This window comes from Mesoplodon bidens, assembly GCF_964165515.1.
Source record: "Mesoplodon bidens genome assembly, chromosome: 5".
Taxonomy (NCBI): domain Eukaryota; kingdom Metazoa; phylum Chordata; class Mammalia; order Artiodactyla; family Ziphiidae; genus Mesoplodon; species Mesoplodon bidens.
In genome coordinates this window covers 142,936,556-142,956,241 of record NC_138161.1, presented here as the reverse complement: position 1 = coordinate 142,956,241, position 19,686 = coordinate 142,936,556, and the positions used below count along the sequence as shown (strand labels likewise).

Here is a 19,686-nt window from a genome sequence, read left to right as displayed (position 1 = left end):
CTTTTCCATTCTACCTGTGCTATAAATTTCTAGATCAAAATACTGTGGGATTTGTAGCAAGTTTGCTACCTTCTCTGCATCTGCAGAATACTAGAAGGAGAAGCAAAGAAAACGAAGTAACTACTTTAATAGTACAGTGTAATAAGCAAACTCAGTGGCATATTATCACAAAACTGTAAATGAAACTGTACCTTTGATAGCAACATAGGCAATGTGATGATAAAATGCTCAGTCAATTTGTTTCTATCATCAATCTGAGTTTTCCTTTCTTTGGCAGTTAGCACCTAGAAATAAATTTAAATGGGCAAAGAATAAGAGTGTCATGTACTAATTTATAAATCTAGAATGTTACAAAGATAATGAAGCACTGGCAGATAATATAACAGAATTTTCAGAAAAGCTTATTAACAAACTACTAAAATAAATGCATCTAGTTTTATTCAAATTACTTTATTACTATTACTTTATTAAATAGCTACTTATTTTAGATAAGTTACTACTTGTTTAAATAAAAACAAAAACATTTCTAAAAAACCAGTTATGAATATAAAAATACTGGAACCAATGGAGAAATAATTTTTCTAGAGTTTTCATCTTAATGTTAACAGTTATCTCCCCTAGGTTAAATAAACTATTCTAAAAGTACTTTAGCAAGTAATCCTGTTTTAATACCATCAGCAGCTAGTAAATTTTCATTTATTTTTTTTGTTGTTGTTGTTTTCTTTTTTGTTTGTTTTTTTTTTTTGCGTTATGCGGGCCTCTCACGTTGCGGAGCACAGGCTCCGGACGTGCAGGCCCAGCGGCTATGGCTCACGGGCCCAGCCGCTCCGCGGCATGTGGGATCTTCCCGGACCGGGGCACGAACCCGTGTCCCCTGCATCGGCAAGCGGACTCTCAACCACTGCGCCACCAGGGAAGCCCTCATTTATTTTTAAAGCATATACTAACAATGTCTCTAGACTCATTTATATTTGATTGTTCTTGTAATTAAGCCATAAATCTGTTAGGCAATAATCAAGAGGGGTACAGCCTGTGATCACTGAACACATTAGAGCCCTTCACCTTAGCCTGTATTCAACTAGCTAAACTATAGGTGGTTCCAAAAATAAAATATTAAAATGCAGGCTCAGTTAGGAAAATGATTTCCCCAAAGTATTCTACAGTTTATTATCCTGAAGGAATTTACCATCATAATGTTGAATGGTTTTATGGGACAGAAACATTCCAATGTAAATTGCCACTTTATAAATGTAAACCCCAATGTTTGAGAATGTATGAAAGAATAGGGCCTCCTATCTGATTCTTCTTTCAGGTTGTTTTTCAACCTCTTAAACATATAAAATAAACATTTTGGAATGATCTACCACCGAGTGTCATGTTTAGTTCTGCACAAAGCAATTAAAGGGGCTACATGTAAAGTGAAATATATATCTAGAAATGTATGTAGGATATTGAGAAGTCTTGAAATTCATCTGACAATGTAGGAAAGGTCTAAGGATGTTGACTTTAGGGTAACAGCTATCTTGAATAAACGGTCATCGTGTCAGGCACTCTACACTCATGAACTCATTTAATCCTCACAATACCTCCAATGGGACAGCAAAAATGGCATAATACCTATGAAGGGGAATCTGCCAATATCCAACAAAATTGTATACATATTTTTCCTTTGCCCCAGCAGTCCCACTTTAGCAATCTACCCCACCAACACACCTGGTACAAGTACCAAATGACACAATATTATCTGATGCACATTATTTCCAGCAAAAGACTGACCCAACTCTCAATACTATATCCACATAATAGATCATATATAGCCATAAGAAAATGAAGATCTCCAAATAAAGTTATGGAGTAATACCCAGGATATACTGTTAAATTAAAATGTAAGGCACAGAACACCATATAAAGTATGCTATCCTTTGTAGGAGACAGGAGATTGAGAGGGAGGAGAATGGAGAATAAGAATACACATATTTGTATGTGTGCATGCATTTATCTATATTTGCAGAATGAAACACTGGAAGGATAGACCAAAAACAAATAAAAATGGTTACTGGTAGCAAAGGGGTGTAGAGGGAGGCATATAAGAAAGACTTCTCTAAATATATATATATTTTTTACATGGTTTTGACTTTATAAGTATGTAAATTTTTTACGTATTTCCAAAAAATAAAAATGGAAAACATAAAAGCAAAGAGGTAAAAACCCTCTTATGCTAAATTTAAGTCAGAAATATCAATATGAATGCATGATTTAAACATATGTGTATAGAGAGAGAAATATATATATTTCTTAGCTCTGTGTACGAATGGTGCCTAGCACAAATGATAACCAATCGACAATGAGTAACCCTAGTAACAAGATTTTGATCTTTACATATTACTCTATATCAAAAGGAACAAGGGCTCGTGGGAGATTCCTGTGCTAGGGTAATGTAGTATCGGCCTACAAGGTGACTCCCAATTGACCACTGTCTCCTGGTATTCATGCCCTTAATATAATCTCTTCTGAAAATGAATAAGGCTGACGTGTAATCTAAGGAATATTGTGGGAATTACATTGTATGACTCTTGAGGTCATAAAACACACACAAGTGTCCTCTTCACTCTCTTTTGGACCATTCATTCTGAGGGAGGCTGGCAGACTTGAAACAGTCCACTGAGAGGTCAACATGGTAAGGATCTAAGGCCTCCTACCAACAGTCAACAGTAAGTTGCCAACCATGTGAATGAACCGTTATGGAAGAAGCAAATTTACTCTCAAGACTTTAGAGGTTAAAGCCCTGGCTAACATCTTAACTGCAACCCTATGAGAGAATCTAAACCAAATGAACAGCTAAGCCAGTCACAAATTTCTGACCCACAGAAACTATATGAGACCATGAATACTTATTGCTTTAAGCCTCTAAGTTTTCAAGTATGGTACTCCCCTTCTATCCATGTGGGATACATTCCAAGACCCCCAGCAGATGTCTGAAACTGCGGATCCTTCCGAACCCTCTATATACCATTTTTTTGGCCGATACAAACATGCCTATGATACAGCTTAATTGATAAATTAGGCATAGTAAGAGATTAACAAAAATAACTACTAAAATAGGACAATTATAACAATATACTGTAATAAAAGTTATGTGAACGTGGTCTCTCTCTCTCTCAAAGTACGCTGTATGACTTTCACACCTTTTCCATCTTAACTCAGAACTCATCAAGCCCTGTGGCTATCACTTTTGCAGTCTGAGGTGTCACAGCAAAACTAATCGGACTTTCGTTTTCCTTCCTCACAATTTCAGAGAGAAATCTATTCTTAACGAAAATCTTAGCAAACTCAGCGAAAGATTTTTGTCTTTCCTTGTTCAGTCTAGAACTTTCACCTATTCACTGAAAGGAGGCACTTAGGGCTTCTCCTTGACACATCCAAATTGCCAGCATCACTACTCTCGGGCACTGAGACGACTATTAAGTAAACTAAGGGTGACTTGAACACAAACACTGTAATACTGTGACAGTCAGTCTGATGACCTACAAACACCACTAAGTGACTAACTGGTGGGATACACTGGACAATGGTATGATTCAATGTCCCGGGCAGGATGGAGAGGCACAAAGCTGGATGGCATGAGAGTTCATCACGCTTCTCATAACAGCATGCAACTTCAAACTTATCAATAGATTACTTGTGGAATTTTCTATTTAATATTCTTGGATCATAGCTGCCTGGTAACTGAAACTGGGGGAAGAGAAACCATGGGTAAGGGGCAACTACTGTAACTTCTTTTATGTAGGAATAGATAACATAAGCAATAAAGACAGAAAGTGAGCCTGGGACATTTTGCTCTGAAAGAAAGCACTCAAAAAGTGAGGACACGTCAAAACAATAAGAAATTAGCCTGGAGGGGCTGTCATTCAAAATTGGGACATTACATATTCTCAAAATTTTTATTTTGGAAAATTTCAAAAACACTCATTTTGTCATTATTGTTTCATCAATTTTCCTAAAGTTTTATTTTCTTCTGTAGCATTTTTTAATTTTAAATGTCTTTATTGGAGTATAATTGCTTTACAATGGTGTGTTAGTTTCTGCTTTATAACAAAGTGAGTCAGCTATGCATATACCTATATACCCATGTCTCCTCCCTCTCCAACCACTCTAGGTGGTCACAAAGCACAGAGCTTATCTCCCTGTGCTATGTGGCTGCTTCCCACTAGCTATCTACCTTACGTTTGGTAGTGTATATATGTCCATGCCACCCTCTCACTTCCTCCCAGCTAACCCTTCCCCCTCCCCGTGTCCTCAAGTCCATTGTCTATGTCTGCATCTTTATTCCTGTCCTGCCCCTAGGTTCTAAATGACATTTTTTTTTAGATTCCATATATATGCATCAACATATAGTATTTGTTTTTCTCTTTCTGACTTACTTCACTCTGTATCACAGACTCTAGGTCCATCCACCTCACTACAAATAACTCAATTTCATTTCTTTTTATGGCTGAGTAATATTCCATTGTATATATGCCACATCTTCTTTATCCATTCATCTGTCGATGGACACTTAGGTTGCTTCCATGTCCTGGCTATTGTAAATAGAGCTGCAATGAACACTATGGTACATGACTCTTTTTTGACTTATGGTTTTCTCAGGGTATATGCCACATAGTGGGACTGCTGGGTCGTATGGTGGTTCTATTTTTAGTTAAGGAAACTCCATACTGCTCTCCATAGAGGCTGTATCAATTTACATTCCCACCAACAGTGCAAGAGGGTCCCCTTTTCTGCACAATCAATCCAGCATTTATTGTTTGTAGACTTTTTGATGATGGCCATTCTGACTGGTGTGAGGTGATACCTCATTGTAGTTTTGATTTGCATTTCTCTAATGGGTAGTGATGTTGAGCATCCTTTCATGGGTTTGTTGGCAATCTGTATATCTTCTTTGGACAAATGTCTATTTAGGTCTTCTGCCCATTTTTGGATTGGGTTGTTTGTTTTTTTGACATTGAGCTGCATGAGCTGCTTGTATATTCTGGAGATTAATCCTTTGTCAGTTGCTTCGTTTGAAAATATTTTCTCCCATTTTGAGGGTTGTCTTTTCGTATTGTTTATGGTTTCCTTTGCTGTGCAAAAGCTTTTAAGTTTCATTAGGTCCCATTTGTTTATTTTTGTTTTCATTTCCCTTTCTCTAGGAGGTAGGGCAAAAAGGATCTTGCTGTGATTTATGTCATAGAGTGTTCTGCCTATGTTTTCCTCTAAGAGTTTGATAGTGTCTGGCCTTACGTTTAGGTCTTTAATCCATTTTGAGCTTATTTTTGTGTATGGTGTTAGGGTGTGCTCTAATTTCATTCTTTTACATGTAGCTGTCCAGTTTTCCCAGCACCATTTACTGAAGAGTCTGCCTTTTCTCCAATGTATATTCTTGCCTCCTTTACCAAAAATAAGGTGTCCATATGTGTGTGGGTTTATCTCTGGGCTTTCTATCCTGTTCCATTGATCTATATTTCTGTTTTTGTGCCAGCACCATACTGCCTTGATTACTGTAACTCTGTAGTATAGTCTGAAGTCAGGGAGCCTGATTACTCCAGCACCGTTTTTCCTTCTGAAGATTACTATGGCTATTTGGGGTCTTCTGTGTTTCCATACAAATTGTGAAATTTTTGGTTCTAGTTCTGTGAAAAATGACATTGGTAGTTTGATAGGAATTGCACGGAATCTATAGATTGCTTTGGGTAGTATAGTCATTTTCACAATGTTGATTCTTCCAATCCAAGAACATGGTATATCTCTCCATCTGTTTGTATCATCTTAAATTTCTATGATCAGTGTCTTATAATTTTCTGCATACAGGTCTTTTGTCTCTGTAGGTAGACTTATTCCTAGGTATTTTATTCTTTTTGTTGCAGTGGTAAATGGGAGTGTTTCCTTAATTTCTCTTTCAGATTTTTCATCATTGCTGTATAGGAATGCAAGGGATTTCTGTGCATTAATTTTGTATCCTGCTACTTTACCAAATTCACTGCTTAGCTCTAGTAGTTTTCTGGTGGCATTTTTAGGATTCTCTATGTATAGTACCATGTCATCTGCACACAGTGACAGCTTTATTTCTTCTTTTCTGATTTGGATTCATTTTATTTCTTTTTCTTCTTTGATTGGGGTGGTTAAAACTTCCAAAACTATGTTGAATAATAGTGGTGAGAGTGGGCAGCCTGTCTTGCTCCTGATCTTAGTGGAAATGTTTTCAGTTTTCCACCATTGAGAACGATGTTGGCTGTGGGTTTGTCATACATGGTCTTATGTTGAGGTAAGTTCCCTCTATGCCTACTTTCTGGGTTTTTTTTTAATCCTAAATGGGTGCTGAATTTTGTCAAAAGCTTTTTCTGCCTCTATTAAGATGATCATATGTTTTTTATCCTTCACTTTGTTAATATGGTGTATCACATTGATTGAGTATATTGAAGAATCCTTGCATTCCTGGGAAAAACCCCACTTGATCATGGTGTATGATCCTTTAATGTGCTGTTGGATTCTGTTTGCTAGTATTTTGTTGAGGATTTTTGCATCTATGTTCATCAGTGATATTGGCCTGTAGTTTTCTTACTTTGTGACATCTTTGTCTGGTTTTGGTATGATGGTGGCTTCGTAGAATGAGTTTGGGAGTGTTCCTCTCTCTGCTATATTTTGGAAGAGTTTGAGAAGGATAGGTGTTAGCTCTTCTCTAAATGTTTGATAGAATTTGCCTGTGAAGCCATCTGGTCCTGGGCTTTTGTTTGTTGGAATATATTTAATCAGAGTTTCAATTTCAGTGCTTGTGATTGGTCTGTTTATATTTTCTATTTCTTCCTGGTTCAGTCTCAGAAGGTTGTGCTTTTCTAAGACTTTGTCCATTTCTTCCAGGTGGTCCATTTTATTGGCATATAGTTGCTTGTAGTAATCTCTCATGAACCTTTGTATTTCTGCAGTGTCAGTTGTTACTTCTCCTTTTTCATTTCTAATTAATTGCTTTGAGTCTTCTCCCTTTTTTTCTTGATGTGTCTGGCTAATGGTTTATCAATTTTGTTTATCTTCTCAAAGAACCAGCTTTTAGTTGTATTGATCTTTGCTACTGCTTCCTTCATTTCTTTTTCATTTATTTCTGATCTGATCGTTATGATTTCTTTCCTTCTGCTAACTTTGGGGTATTTTTGTTCTGCTTCCTCTAATTGCTTCAGGTGTAAGTTTAGGTTGTTTATTTGAGATGTCCCTTGTTTCCTGAGGTAGGACTGTATTGCTATCAACTTCCCTCTTAAAACTACTTTTGCTGCAACCCATAGGTTTTGGGTTGTCGTGTTTTCATTGTCATTTGTCTCTAGGTATTTTTTGATTTCCTTTTTGATTTCTTCAGTGATCTCTTTATTATTAAGTAGTGTATTGTGTAGCCTCCATGTATTTGTATTTTTTACAGATTTTTTCCTGTAATTGATATCTAGGCTCATAGCATTGTGGTCGGAAAAGATATTTGATATAATTTCAACTTTCTTAAATTTACCAAGGCTTGATTTGTGACCCAAGATATAATGTATCCTGGAGAATGTTCCATGAGCACTTGAACAGAAAGTGTATTCTGTTGTTTTTGGATGGAATGTCCTATAAATATCAATTCAGTCCATCTTGTTTAATGTATCATTTAAAGCTTGTGTTTCCTTATTTTCATCTTGGATGATCTGTCCATTGGTGAAAGTGGGGTGTTAAAGTCCTCTGCTATTCTTGTTTTACTCTCAATTTCCCCTTTTATGGCTGTGAGCATTTGCCTTATGTATTGTGGTGCTCCTATGTTGGGTGCATAAATATTTACAATTGTTATATCTTCTTCGTGGATTGATCCCTTGATCATTATGTAGTGTCCCTCTCTGTCTCTTGTAATAGTCTTTATTTTAAAGTCTATTTTGTCTGATATGAGAATTGCTACTCCAGCTTTCTTCTGATTTCCATTTGCATGGAATATCGTTTTCCATGCCCTCACTTTCAGTCTGTATGTGTCCCTAGGTCTGACGTGGGTCTCTTGTAGACAGCATATATACGGGTCCTGTGGTTGTATCCATTCAACCAGTCTATGTGTTTTGTTTGGAGCATTTAATCCATTTACATTTAAGGTAATTATCGATATATATGTTCCTACTACCATTTTCTTAATTGTTTTGGGTTTGTTATTGTAGGTCTTTTCCTTCTCTTGTGTTTCCTGCCTAGAGGAGTTCCTTTAGCATTTGTTGTAAAGCTAGGTCGGTGGTGCTGAATTCTCTTAGCTTTTGCTTGTCTGTAAAGGTGTTAATTTCTCCATCAAATCTGAATAAGATCCTTGCTGAGTACAGTAATTTTGGTTGTAGGTTCTTCCCTTTCATCACTTTAAATATGTCCTGCCACTCCCTTCTGGGAGTGTTGTAGAGTTTCTGATGAAAGGTCAGCTGTTAACCTTATGGGGATTCCCTTGTGTGTTATTTGTTGCTTTTCCCTTGCTGCTTTTAATATGTTTTCTTTGTATTTAATTTTTGATAGTTTGATTAATATGTGTCTTGGCGTGTTTCTCCTTGGATTTATCCTGTATGGGACTCTCTGTGCTTCCTGGACTTGATTAACTATTTCCTTTCCCATATTTGGGAAGTTTTCAACTATAATCTCTTCAAATATTTTCTCAGTCCCTTTCTTTTTCTCTTCTTCTTCTGGGACCCCTATAATTTGAATGTTGGTACATTTAATGTTGCCTGACAGGTCTCTGAGACTGTCCTCAATTCTTTTAATTCTTTTTTCTTCATTCTGCTCTGCAGTAGTTATTTCTACTGTTTTATTTTCCAGGTCACATATCCGTTCTTCTGCTTCAGTTATTCTGCTATTGATCCTTTCTAGAAAATTTTAAATTACATTTATTGTGTTGTTCATCACTGTTTGCCCTTTAGTTCTTCTAGGTCCTTTTTAAACGTTTCTTGTATTTTCCCATTCTATTTCCAAGATTTTGGATCATTTTTACTATCATTTCTCTGAATCTTTTTCAGGTAAACTGCCTATTTCCTCTTCACTTGTTTGGTCTGTAGATTTTTACCTTGCTCCTTCATCTGCTGTATGTTTCTCTGTCTTCTCATTTTGCTTAACTTACTGTGTTTGGGGTCTCCTTTTCGCAGGCTGCAGGTTCGTAGTTCCTGTTGTTTTGGTGTCTGCCCCCAGTGGCTAAGGTTGGTTAAGTAGGTTGTGTAGGCTTCCTGGTGGAGGGGACTGCTGCCTGTGTTCTGGTGGATGAGGCTGGATCCTGTCTTTGTGGTGGGCAGGACCACATCTGGTGGTGTGTTTTGGGGTGTCTGTGACTTTATTATGATTTTAGGCAGCCTCTCTGCTAATGGGTGGGGTTGTGTTTCTGTCTTGCTAGTTGTTTGGAGTAGGGTGTCCAGCACTGTAGCTTGCTGGTCATTGAGTGGAGCTGGGTCTTAGCGTTGAGCTGTAGATGTCTGGGAGAGCTTTCACCGTTTGATATTACGTGGAGCTGGGAGGTCTCTGGTGGACCAATGTCCTGTACTCGGCTCTCCACCTTAGAGGCACAGGCCTGACACCTGGCTGGAGCACCAAGACCCTGAGAGCCACACGGAAAAAGAGAAAAAGGAAAAAGATATATATATCATTGCTCCCAAAGTCCACCACCTGAATTTTGGGCTGACCTGTTGTCTATTCACGTATTCCAAAGATGCAGGGTACATCAAGTTGACTGTGGAGATTTAATCCGCTGCTCCTGAGGCTGCTGGGAGAGACTTCCCTTTCTTTTCTTTGTTTGCACAGCTCCTGGGGTTCAGCTTTGGATTTGGCCCTGCCTCTGCATGTAGGTCTCCTGAGGGCGTCTGTTCTTCACTCAGACAGGGTGAGGTTAAAGTAGCAGCTGATGGGGGCTCTGGCTCACTTAGGCCAGTTGGAGGGAGGGATACGCAATGTGGGGTGAGCCTGCGGCAGCAGAGGCCAGTATGATATTGCAACAGCCTGAGGCGCGCCGTGTGTTCTCCTGGGAAAGTTGTCCGTGGATCACAGGACCCTGGCAGTGGAGGGCTGCACAGGCTCCTGGGAGGGGAGGTGTGGATAGTGACCTGTGCTTTCATACAGGCTTCTTGGTGGCTGCAGCAGCAGCCTTAGCGTTTCATGTGTGTCTCTGGTGTCCGTGCTGATAGCCGCGGCTTGCGCCCATCTCTGGAGCTAGTTTAGGAGGTGCTGTGAATCCCCTCTCCTTGTGCACCCCGAAACAATGGTCTTCTGTAGCATTTTAAGGCAAGTCTTTGTATATCATTTCACCCCTAATATTTAATTATGTCTCTAACAGATGAAGATGCAAGAATAATTAAGCTTTACATCTCCAACAAAATTTAACAATAATTCCTTATTATCATTTCATACCCAGTCCTTAGTTTTCTCAGTCTCTACTTTTTGGAGTCTCTCCTATATTTGTATTTAATGTAATGTTTAATATGGTTAAATTTATGTCAGCCATTGGGCTATTTGTTATCTATATATCTTATGTCTTTTTTTCTCCCCTCTCTTCATCTGCCATACTTCTTTGCAGTTAAACATTTTTTAGTGTGCTATTACAATTTCTCTGTTGGTTTCATTTTCTTTTTTTAGGTATGAGTAGTTACTCTAGGGATTACAATATACTTCTTCAACTTATTACAACTAACTTCAGATTAATAATGAATTAATTATAGCAAAATACAGCAATTTTACTCCAAGAGAGTTCTATTTCCTTTACCCTTCTTTATGCTATTCTCACGTATCTATATATATTATAATCTTAATACTACAGTGCTATAATTGTTGCTTTAAATAATCTCATGTCTCTTTAAAAATTAAAAAAAATATAATATACACAGCCTTTTTTTTTTTTTTTGCGGTACACGGGCCTCTCATTGTTGTGACCTCTCCTGTTGTGGAGAACAGGCTCTGGACGCGCAGGCTCAGCGGCCATGGCTCACGGGCCTAGCCGCTCCGCGGCATGTGGGATCTTCCCAAACCTGTGTCCCATGCATCAGCAGGTGGACTCTCAACCACTGCACCACCAGGGAAGCCCTACACAGCCTTTTATATCCACCAACATATTTACCATTTCTGGTACTCTCTATCTCCTCCTGTGGATTAGAGTTTCCATTCTTTACAGCTGGAAGGACTTCTTTTAGTATTTCTTCTAAGGCAGGTCTTCTAACATGTTTCCCAATCTTTGTTTATATGGGAATGTTTTTATTTCACTTTCATACTTGAAAGATAATTTTACTGGAGTTAGAATTCCTGGTTGGCAATTTTGTTGTCTTTCGGTGATTGTCATTCTACTGTCTTTTGGGCTTAACTACTTCTGATAATTCAACTGCTAATCCTATTGCTGTTGTCCTCCACATGAGTTATTTTTCTTACAGCTTTCAAGATTTTTTGTCTTTAGCTTTTAACAGTGTGACTACCCTGTTTCTAGAGGTAGATATTTTGTGTTTATACTATTTGGATATTGTTAAATTTCTTGGACCCGTGGATTCACATTTCTCATCAAATTTGGGAAGTTTTTGGCAATTCTTAAAATGTTTTTCCTTTCTTTTCTTTCTCTCACTCCTTTCTTTGTAGGACTCCATTACACAAATTTGGTGACTTGATGTTGTTTCACACATTTCTTAGGCTCTGTTCATTTCTCTTCACGTTTTTTCCTGTTTTTTTTTTCAGAGTGAATAATTTCTATTAATCTTTCATGTCCACTGTTTCTTCTGTCATCTCGAATCTGTTGAGCTCATCTAATAAATTTTAAATTTTTCTTACTGTGCTTTTCAACTCATGGATTTCCATTTGAAAAATTGGAATTACTGAGATTCCTTATTTGTTGTTATCATCTTTTCCTGTAATTCTCTGAACATACTTTCCTATAATTCTTTGAACATATTTATAAAAAAGGGCTCTGGGGCTTCCCTGGTGGCACGGTAGTTGAGAGTCCGCCTGCCGATGCGGGGGACACGGGCTCGTGCCCTGGTCCAGGAGTATCCCGCATGCCACGGAGCGGCTGGGCCTGTGAGCCATGGCCGCTGGGCCTGCACGTCCGGAGCCTGTGCTCCACAGCAGGAGAGGCCGCAGCGGTGAGAGGCCCACGTACTGTGAAAAAAAAAAAGGGGCTCTGGAGTATTTGCTAAACCCAACAATTGCGCCTACTGAGAAAACCATTCCTACTGTCTACTGTTTTCCCCTGAGTATGGCCACACTTTTTTTTTTTTTTTTGCATGGTTCCAATTTTTCTGGAAAAGTGGACATTTTTTATAATATCCTGTAATAACTATGTACTTAAAAATTATTTTACTAATTAATCTTTAACTTAAACTGTGTAATTTGTCTCTCCCATGATGTGTGGCTTCTGTTGGGAATTTTTATTCTTATTTTTGTTTTTCAGCCTGTCTTCCTGGGAGTCTCCTCTGTGTTTCAATAGATCACTAGTCAGCCAATGATTTGGGTAGAGGTGGTACTTAAATGATCCAAATTTATAAGGCTCCTAGCCTCTGAGACCTGATCTGTTTGTGGGATAGAGAGCACATTCAAACTTCAGCCACTGTGTAAGTTTGCTTGACTTTTATTTTCCATTGGGTTCTCTCTCTCAGGTTTCCCAGTCAGCCAGGGATGTATGAAGAGTTTATTAATCCTTTTATGGCTTTCTCATTTCTAGCATTTTTTTGTTAGATTCTTGGCTGGTTCACTATTCTTACCAACTTGCAGACACAATCTCTGAATATCACAGGTACAGGATTTCCTTATTTGTTTCTTCCATTTCTAGTTGACAAAGCTGTGGACTTTTCCCATTTGTCCCATATTGAGTCTGCTCCCTTGACAGCAAAGTTGCTGGTTTTTACATATAGTGCCACTCTGGTAAAATTACAGATGTCACCAATCAAGCTTGTGGGTTCTGTGTATACTGTAACCCTAGGCAGGAAGGCTGCAGACTCCTACAGCTTTAACCTGAAGCTTCAGCAGTTTTCCAAGAATACAAGCACACCTCGTTATTATGTTTTGCAGATATTGATTTTTTGAAGAAAACGAATTGGAACTTTGTGACAACCCTGAGTTGAGCAAGTCTATTGGTACCATTTTCCCAACAGCATTTGCTCATTTTGTGTTTGTGTGTCTGTTTCTGTGTCACATTTTGGTAATTCTTGCAATATTTCAAACTTTTTCATCATTATTATTATACCTGTAATGGTGATCTGTGATCAGTGATCTTTGATGTTACCATTTAATTGTTTTGGGGTGCCAGAAACTGCACCCATATAAAATGGGGAGCTTACGTGATAAATGTTGTGTCCCACTGCTCCACCAACTAGCTGTCCCCACATCTTTTCCCCTCTTCAGGCTTCCCTATTTCCTGAGACTCAATAGTATTGAAATCAGGCCAACTAACAACCTTACTAACCCCTAATAAGCCTCTAAGTGTTCAGATGAAAAGAAGAGCCACACATCTCTTGCTTTAAATCAAAAGCTAGACATGATTAAGCTCAGTGGGGAAGGCATGTTGAAAGCTGAGACAGGCCAAAGGCTAGGCCTCTTGAGTCAAACAGCCAACTTGTGAATGCAAAGGAAAAGTTCATGAAAGAAATTAAACGTGCTACTCCAGTGAATACATGAATGATAAGAAAGTGAAACAGCCTTATTGCTGATATGGAAGAAGCTTTAGTGATCTGGATGGAAGATAGAACCAGCCACAACATTCCATTAAGCCAAAGCCTAATCCACAGCAAGGCCCTCACTCTCTTAAATTCTATGAAAGCTGAGAGAAGTGAGGAAGCTGCAGAAGAAAAGGCTGAATGTAGTTCATGAGATTTAAGAAAAGAAGCCATCTCTATAACATGAGTTCAAGGTGAGGCAGCAACTGCTGATGTAGAAGTTGCAGCAAGTTAACCAGAAGATCTAGCTAAGATAATTAATGAAGGTGCCTACGCTAAACAAAAGATTTGCAGTATAGACAAAACAGCATTATATTAAAGAAGATGCCACGTAGGATTTTCATAGCTATACAGTTGGTGACTTTAAGTTGAAGCCAATGCTCATTCGCCATTCTGAAAGTCCTAGGGCCCTTAGAAATATGCTCAATCTACTCTGCCTGCTCTCTATCAGTGGAACAACGAAGTCTGGGTGACAGCACATCTGTTTACAACATAGTTTAGTGAATATTTTAAGCCCACTGTTGAGACCTACTGCTCAAAGAAAAGATTCCTTTCAAAATATGACTGCTCACTGACAAGGCATCTGGTCACCCAAGAGCTCTGATGGGAGATGCACTATGAGAATAATGTTTTCATGCCTCCTAACACAATATCCATTTTGCAGCCTATGGATCAAGGAGTAATTCTGACTTTCAAGTTTCATTAGTAAAGAAACAGATTTTGTAAGGCTATAGCTGCCATGGATAGTGCAAAGTCCACTGAAAACTTTCTGGAAAGGATTCAGCGTCCTAGATGACACTAAGAATATTCATGATTCAAGGGGAAAAGGTCAAACTATCAACACTAACAGGAATTTGGCAGAAGTTGATTCCAATCCTCATGAATGACTTTGAGGGTTTCAAGATTTCAGTGGAGGAAGGAACTGCAGATGTGGTGAAAATAGCAAGAGAACTAGAATTCAAAGCAGAAACTGAATATGTCATAAATCTCATTACAAAAACTTTAACAGATGAGGAGTTGCTTCTTATGGATGAGCGAAGAAAGTGGTTTCTAGAGATGTAATGTACTCATGGTGAAAATGCTGTGATGAATGTTGAAATGACAACAAAGGATTTAGAATATTACATGAACTTAGTTGATAAAGAAGTGGCAGGGTTTGAGAGGTCTGACTCCAATTTTGAAAGAAGTTCTACTGTGGGTCAAATGCTATCAAACAGCATTGCATGCTACATAGAAATTGTTTGTGAAAGGAAAAGTCCATCAATGAGGCAAACTTCATTTTTGTCTTATTTTAAGAAACTGCCACCAGCAAAAAGATTGCAACTCGCTGAAGGCTCAGATGACAGCATATTTTTAGCAATAAACTAGTTTTAAATTAAGGTATGTACATTGTTTTTCTAGGCATAAGGCATTGCACACTTAATAGACTATTGTACAGTGTAAACACAACTTTTTATGCATCAAGAAACCAAAAAATTCATGTGACTAGCTTTACTGCAATATTTGCTTTATTATAATGGTTTGGAACTGAACCTACAATACCTCCAAGATATGCCCATAAATGCTTCTCAATTTGTTGTTTTATCTTTGGTTAATTTCCAGAGCCCTGATATGGGTTTTGATAATTTTTCCAGTTTTACACTTTTTTTTTTTTGGCAGAGAGGAATTGCCTACCGCTTCACACTACCGGAGCCAGTCTTTCCATCGTGATTATCTCAATTCATCCTAAACAGCAATAACACCTGCATTATTAGCCCCATACTACAAGTAAGGAAATTCACAAAGAAAATAATTAACTGTCCTAGGATTACATAGATGTTAAGTGGAAGAGCTTCCAAAACTAGGCAGTTTGCCTTTCTGTACCTTTAACAAATATGAATGTGAAAATGCATGATACTAGACTAGAAGTAGGCACAGGTGCTATAGAAGCATGGATGCAAAGAATCTATTTTGGAACCTGAGTAGACAGAATATAAGATGAACTACCACAGCATATATCATTTACAAAAAATATTCAAATATTTAAGACAGTTAATTACATTAAAAGCTTTCTCTTTCTTTTTTTTTTTTTTTGTAGATTTCTAATATAACTTACTCTCTTGCCGGTACCCCTTCCCACTGGAGGATGTGCCTCAGCAGCTTGACGAATCGTACAAACCATTAACTCTATAAGAGCACTCTCCTGACGGTCAGACATTGCTAAAGTGAAACAAAACACATTAGTATGAGTAGATAGTTTTACAATAGCCATGTATCAAAAATGAGCACAATTATAAAAAACTGTAGTCTATTACTTAAAGACTAAAGTTCTATTCTTTGTCTTTTTTCTTGTTTTAAGAATAATATATGCTTGTCGTAAGTCAAACAAGAAAGAGATATACAAAGTAAAAAAGACAATAAACTCTGGTTTCTTCTAATACTTGCTCTCTTGTAATATACTTCTGAATTAGGCAATGCCAAAATTTTCCTTCTATATCACTTCAAAGCTCATATATCTTTCTTTTATTTTTAGCAAAAAAAGAATATGCTATATCTTTTCAAAAAATTAACAATAGATTTTGAATATCTTTCAAGTCACATGACATGTACAAATAATTATGTTAAATAATTACAAGTTATTACATAATTTGTGTTCCACTATTCAGCCTTCTCCTATTAACATGCAAATATTCCCCAAATTTTTGTCACGTTTACAAACAATGCAGTAATAAATATCATAAGTACACATATATTTATGTAACTGATACTTTTATTTCTGCAGAATAAATTTCAAGAGAGGGAGTAATGACTCAAAGGTTAAAATCTTGGTACTGACAAATCAAAAAGGTTTCTTACTGCAATCCACACCTCCAACTGCAATGATGAGAATGTTTGGTTCCTCATATCCCTGCCAGCACTTGATGTTATTAAGTCCCTTTAATGTTTGCCAATCCAATGATTGAAAATGGTATGTTATTTTGCTCCTGCCTAACTACTAATTAGTGGAGTGTATTTTCTTGTTTATTAGTTTACAATTTTTTGGAGTTTTTAATGTTTATTCTCTGCTAATTTTTCTATTGTTATTCACCTTTCTTGTATTCTTTTTTTAAAATTAATTAATTTATTTATTTATGACTGCTTTAGGTCTTTGTTGCTGTGTGTGGGCTTTCTCTAGTTGCGGCAAGTGGGGGCCACTCTTCGTTGCAGTGCGTGGGCTTCTCATTGCAGTGGCTTCTCCTGTTGCAGAGCATGGGCTCTAGGCGCACGTGCTTCAATAGTTGTGGCATGCAGGCTCAGTAGTTGTGGCTCATGGGCTCTAGAGCGCAGGCTCAGTAGTTGTGGTGCACAGGCTCTAGAGCGCAGGCTCAGTAGTTGTGGTGCATGGGCTCTAGAGCGCAGGCTCAGTAGTTGTGGCGCATGGACTTAGCTGCTCCGTGGCATGTGGGATCTTAACGGACCAGGGATTGAACCCATGTCTCCTGCACTGGCAGGCGGATTCTTAATCACTGCATCATCAGGGAAGTCCCTAACTTTGTCTTAAATGATGCACATATTTTCTCCCAGTTTGTTCTTTTGTTTTTAGACTCTTCATGGTATCTTTTGTCAGAAATTATTAACTTTTACAAAGTCATATCTGTACTTATTTTTTATGGCCTTCAGATTTCTCTTTTCTATCCAGTTTTTTTGAGAGATAACTGACATACAATACAATATAGATTTAAGTTGTACATCATAATGATTTAACTTATATATATCGTGACATGATTATCCCAGTAAGCTTAGTTAACATCTATCATCTCATACTGATAAAAAAAAAAAGGCTTCTGGGTTTCTTGTATTGCTTTCAAAGATCTCCTTTCTCCTAGAGATTACAGAAATATATTTTCTTCTCTCTCTGTCTCCATCTGTTGCTTGCTTTTACATCTTGAATCTGTCTGAAATTTATTTCTGCCGATAGTATCAAGTATGGGTCTGTTTATTCCCACCAGATGAGCAGCCAATTGTGCCTCTACCATTATTAAATAAAACCAGCTTTCCCTGGTTTGTGTGAAATGTCACCTTTAAACATGTTTTAGGTGCTTATATATACTTAGATCTATTTCTGGATTCTTTATTTGGTTTCACTAATCTATTTTTCTATTACAAGGATACACTTTTGATTATAACAGCTTTATAATGTTATAATATACCTTAATGTGTAACTTAATTCAACTAATTTGAATATTTAGTTGAACAAATTTCCCTTATCTAGTCCTTTTCCTCAAAAATTCCTGATTTCTATAAAGCTAGTAGCAAACAATTAAGTATTTTCTATGTGTAAGGCACGGTTATAAGTGATTTATATGTATTTACTTGTTTTATCCTCAAAACAATTCCGAGATAGGAATTAATATCCTCACACTTTGCAGATTGGGAAAATGAGCCATGGAGAGGTTAAATAACTTTTCAAAGCACTCAGTAGTAGAGCCAAGATATGAACCCAGGTAGTCTGACTCCAAGGTCTATGCTCTTAAGCACTATGCTATACCACTTCTTTAAAATAAGCTTGAAATTCTACATAAACTTTTATTTTTTAATTTTATTAGAGTATAGTTGATTTGCAATGTTGTATTAGTTTCAGGTGTACAGCAAAGTGAATCTGTTATACATATATATATATGCACTCTTTTTTAGATTCTTTTCCCATATAGGCCATTACAGAGTACTGAGTAGAGTTCCCTGTGCTATATAGTAGGTCCTTATTAGTTATCTATTTTATATATAGTAGAGTGCATATGTCAATCCCAATCTTCCAATTTATCCCTCCCCCACCCACCCCCCTGGTAACCATAAGTTTGTTTTCTATGTCTCTTTTTCTGTTTTGTAGATAAGTTCATTTGTACCCTTTTTTTAGATTCCACATATAAGCAATATCATATGATATTTGTCTTTCTCTGTCTGACTTACTTCACTCAGTCTATGTAATAAACTTTTTTTTAAAAATAAATTTATTTATTTTCTTTTTGGCTGCGTTAGGTCTTCGTTGCTGCGCGCAGGCTTCCTCTAGTTGTAGCGAGCGGGGGCTACTCTTCACTGCGGTGTGTGGGCTTCTCGTTGCGGAGCATAGGCTCTGGGCACACAGGCTTCAGTAGCTGTGGCACGCAGGCTCAGTAGTTGTGGCTCACGGGCTCTAGAGAGCAGGCTTAGTAATTGTGGGGCACGGGCTTAGTTGCTCCGTGGCACGTGGGATCTTCCTGGACCAGGGCTTGAATCTGTGTCCCCTGTGTTGGCAGGGGGATTCTTAACCACTGTGCCACCAGGGAAGTCCCAGTCTATATAAACTTTAAAATCATTTTGCTTAGTTCCTTCTCTCACCTCCCAGAACTCTCTCAAACCTACTGGAATTTGAACTGGTATTTTTAAGAAAATTATACATTACACTGGGAAGAACTGACATTTTAATAATCTTTTCAGCCAGGAACATGATATAGCTCTTCATTTATGATATCTTATTTGACATTATTTAATGAAACATTATGATTTTCTTCACACTGATTCTGTACTTTTCTTGTTGAATTCATTCCTATGTATTTTTAAAGATACATTTTTGAGACTAATTTGAATAGTTTAATTTTATCTTTCTGTCTCCCTCTCTCCTTCCTCTCTGTTCTTTTCTCTGTATACTTATTTATGTTAAAGACCAATTTAAAAAAAAAGGCCAATAGATGTGGGGATTATAGAGACAGAACTAGGCATGAATTAAAAGAAAAAAAATATTAAGCTTTAGAAATTGAGAAGTTTGTACTGATTATTTCAAAATAAACTGGGACAACAGCAATGAAAAGGCAAACAAAGGCATAAAATCTTATCCCTTATTCTGTACCAAAATCATCCTGAACAGGAATATGTATGTACATCTTAATTCAATCATTTTTTGTTTAACATTTTAATTGTGATAGGAAAAGCACATGAACTTTAGCTTGTCTTAGGAAAACCACAAGGAACAGTTTCAACTTTCCATTTATACTCCCTGATCCAATAAAACAATCAAGTT

General features: G+C 37.4%; 1 protein-coding gene across 2 annotated transcripts in view; it reads right to left on the bottom strand.

Annotated features, from left to right (window-relative positions):
- Positions 1–19,686, bottom strand: part of STAG1 (STAG1 cohesin complex component) — a 449,323-nt gene that overhangs the window by 52,922 nt on the left and 376,715 nt on the right. For both annotated transcript variants that reach the window (XM_081234436.1, XM_081234437.1), the window contains 3 exons: positions 15,769–15,872; positions 192–284; positions 1–90 (listed from right to left, as the gene is read on the bottom strand). In XM_081234436.1, the coding sequence (XP_081090562.1) occupies positions 1–90; positions 192–284; positions 15,769–15,872 (287 nt within the window). The remainder of the gene's footprint in view (positions 91–191; positions 285–15,768; positions 15,873–19,686) is intronic.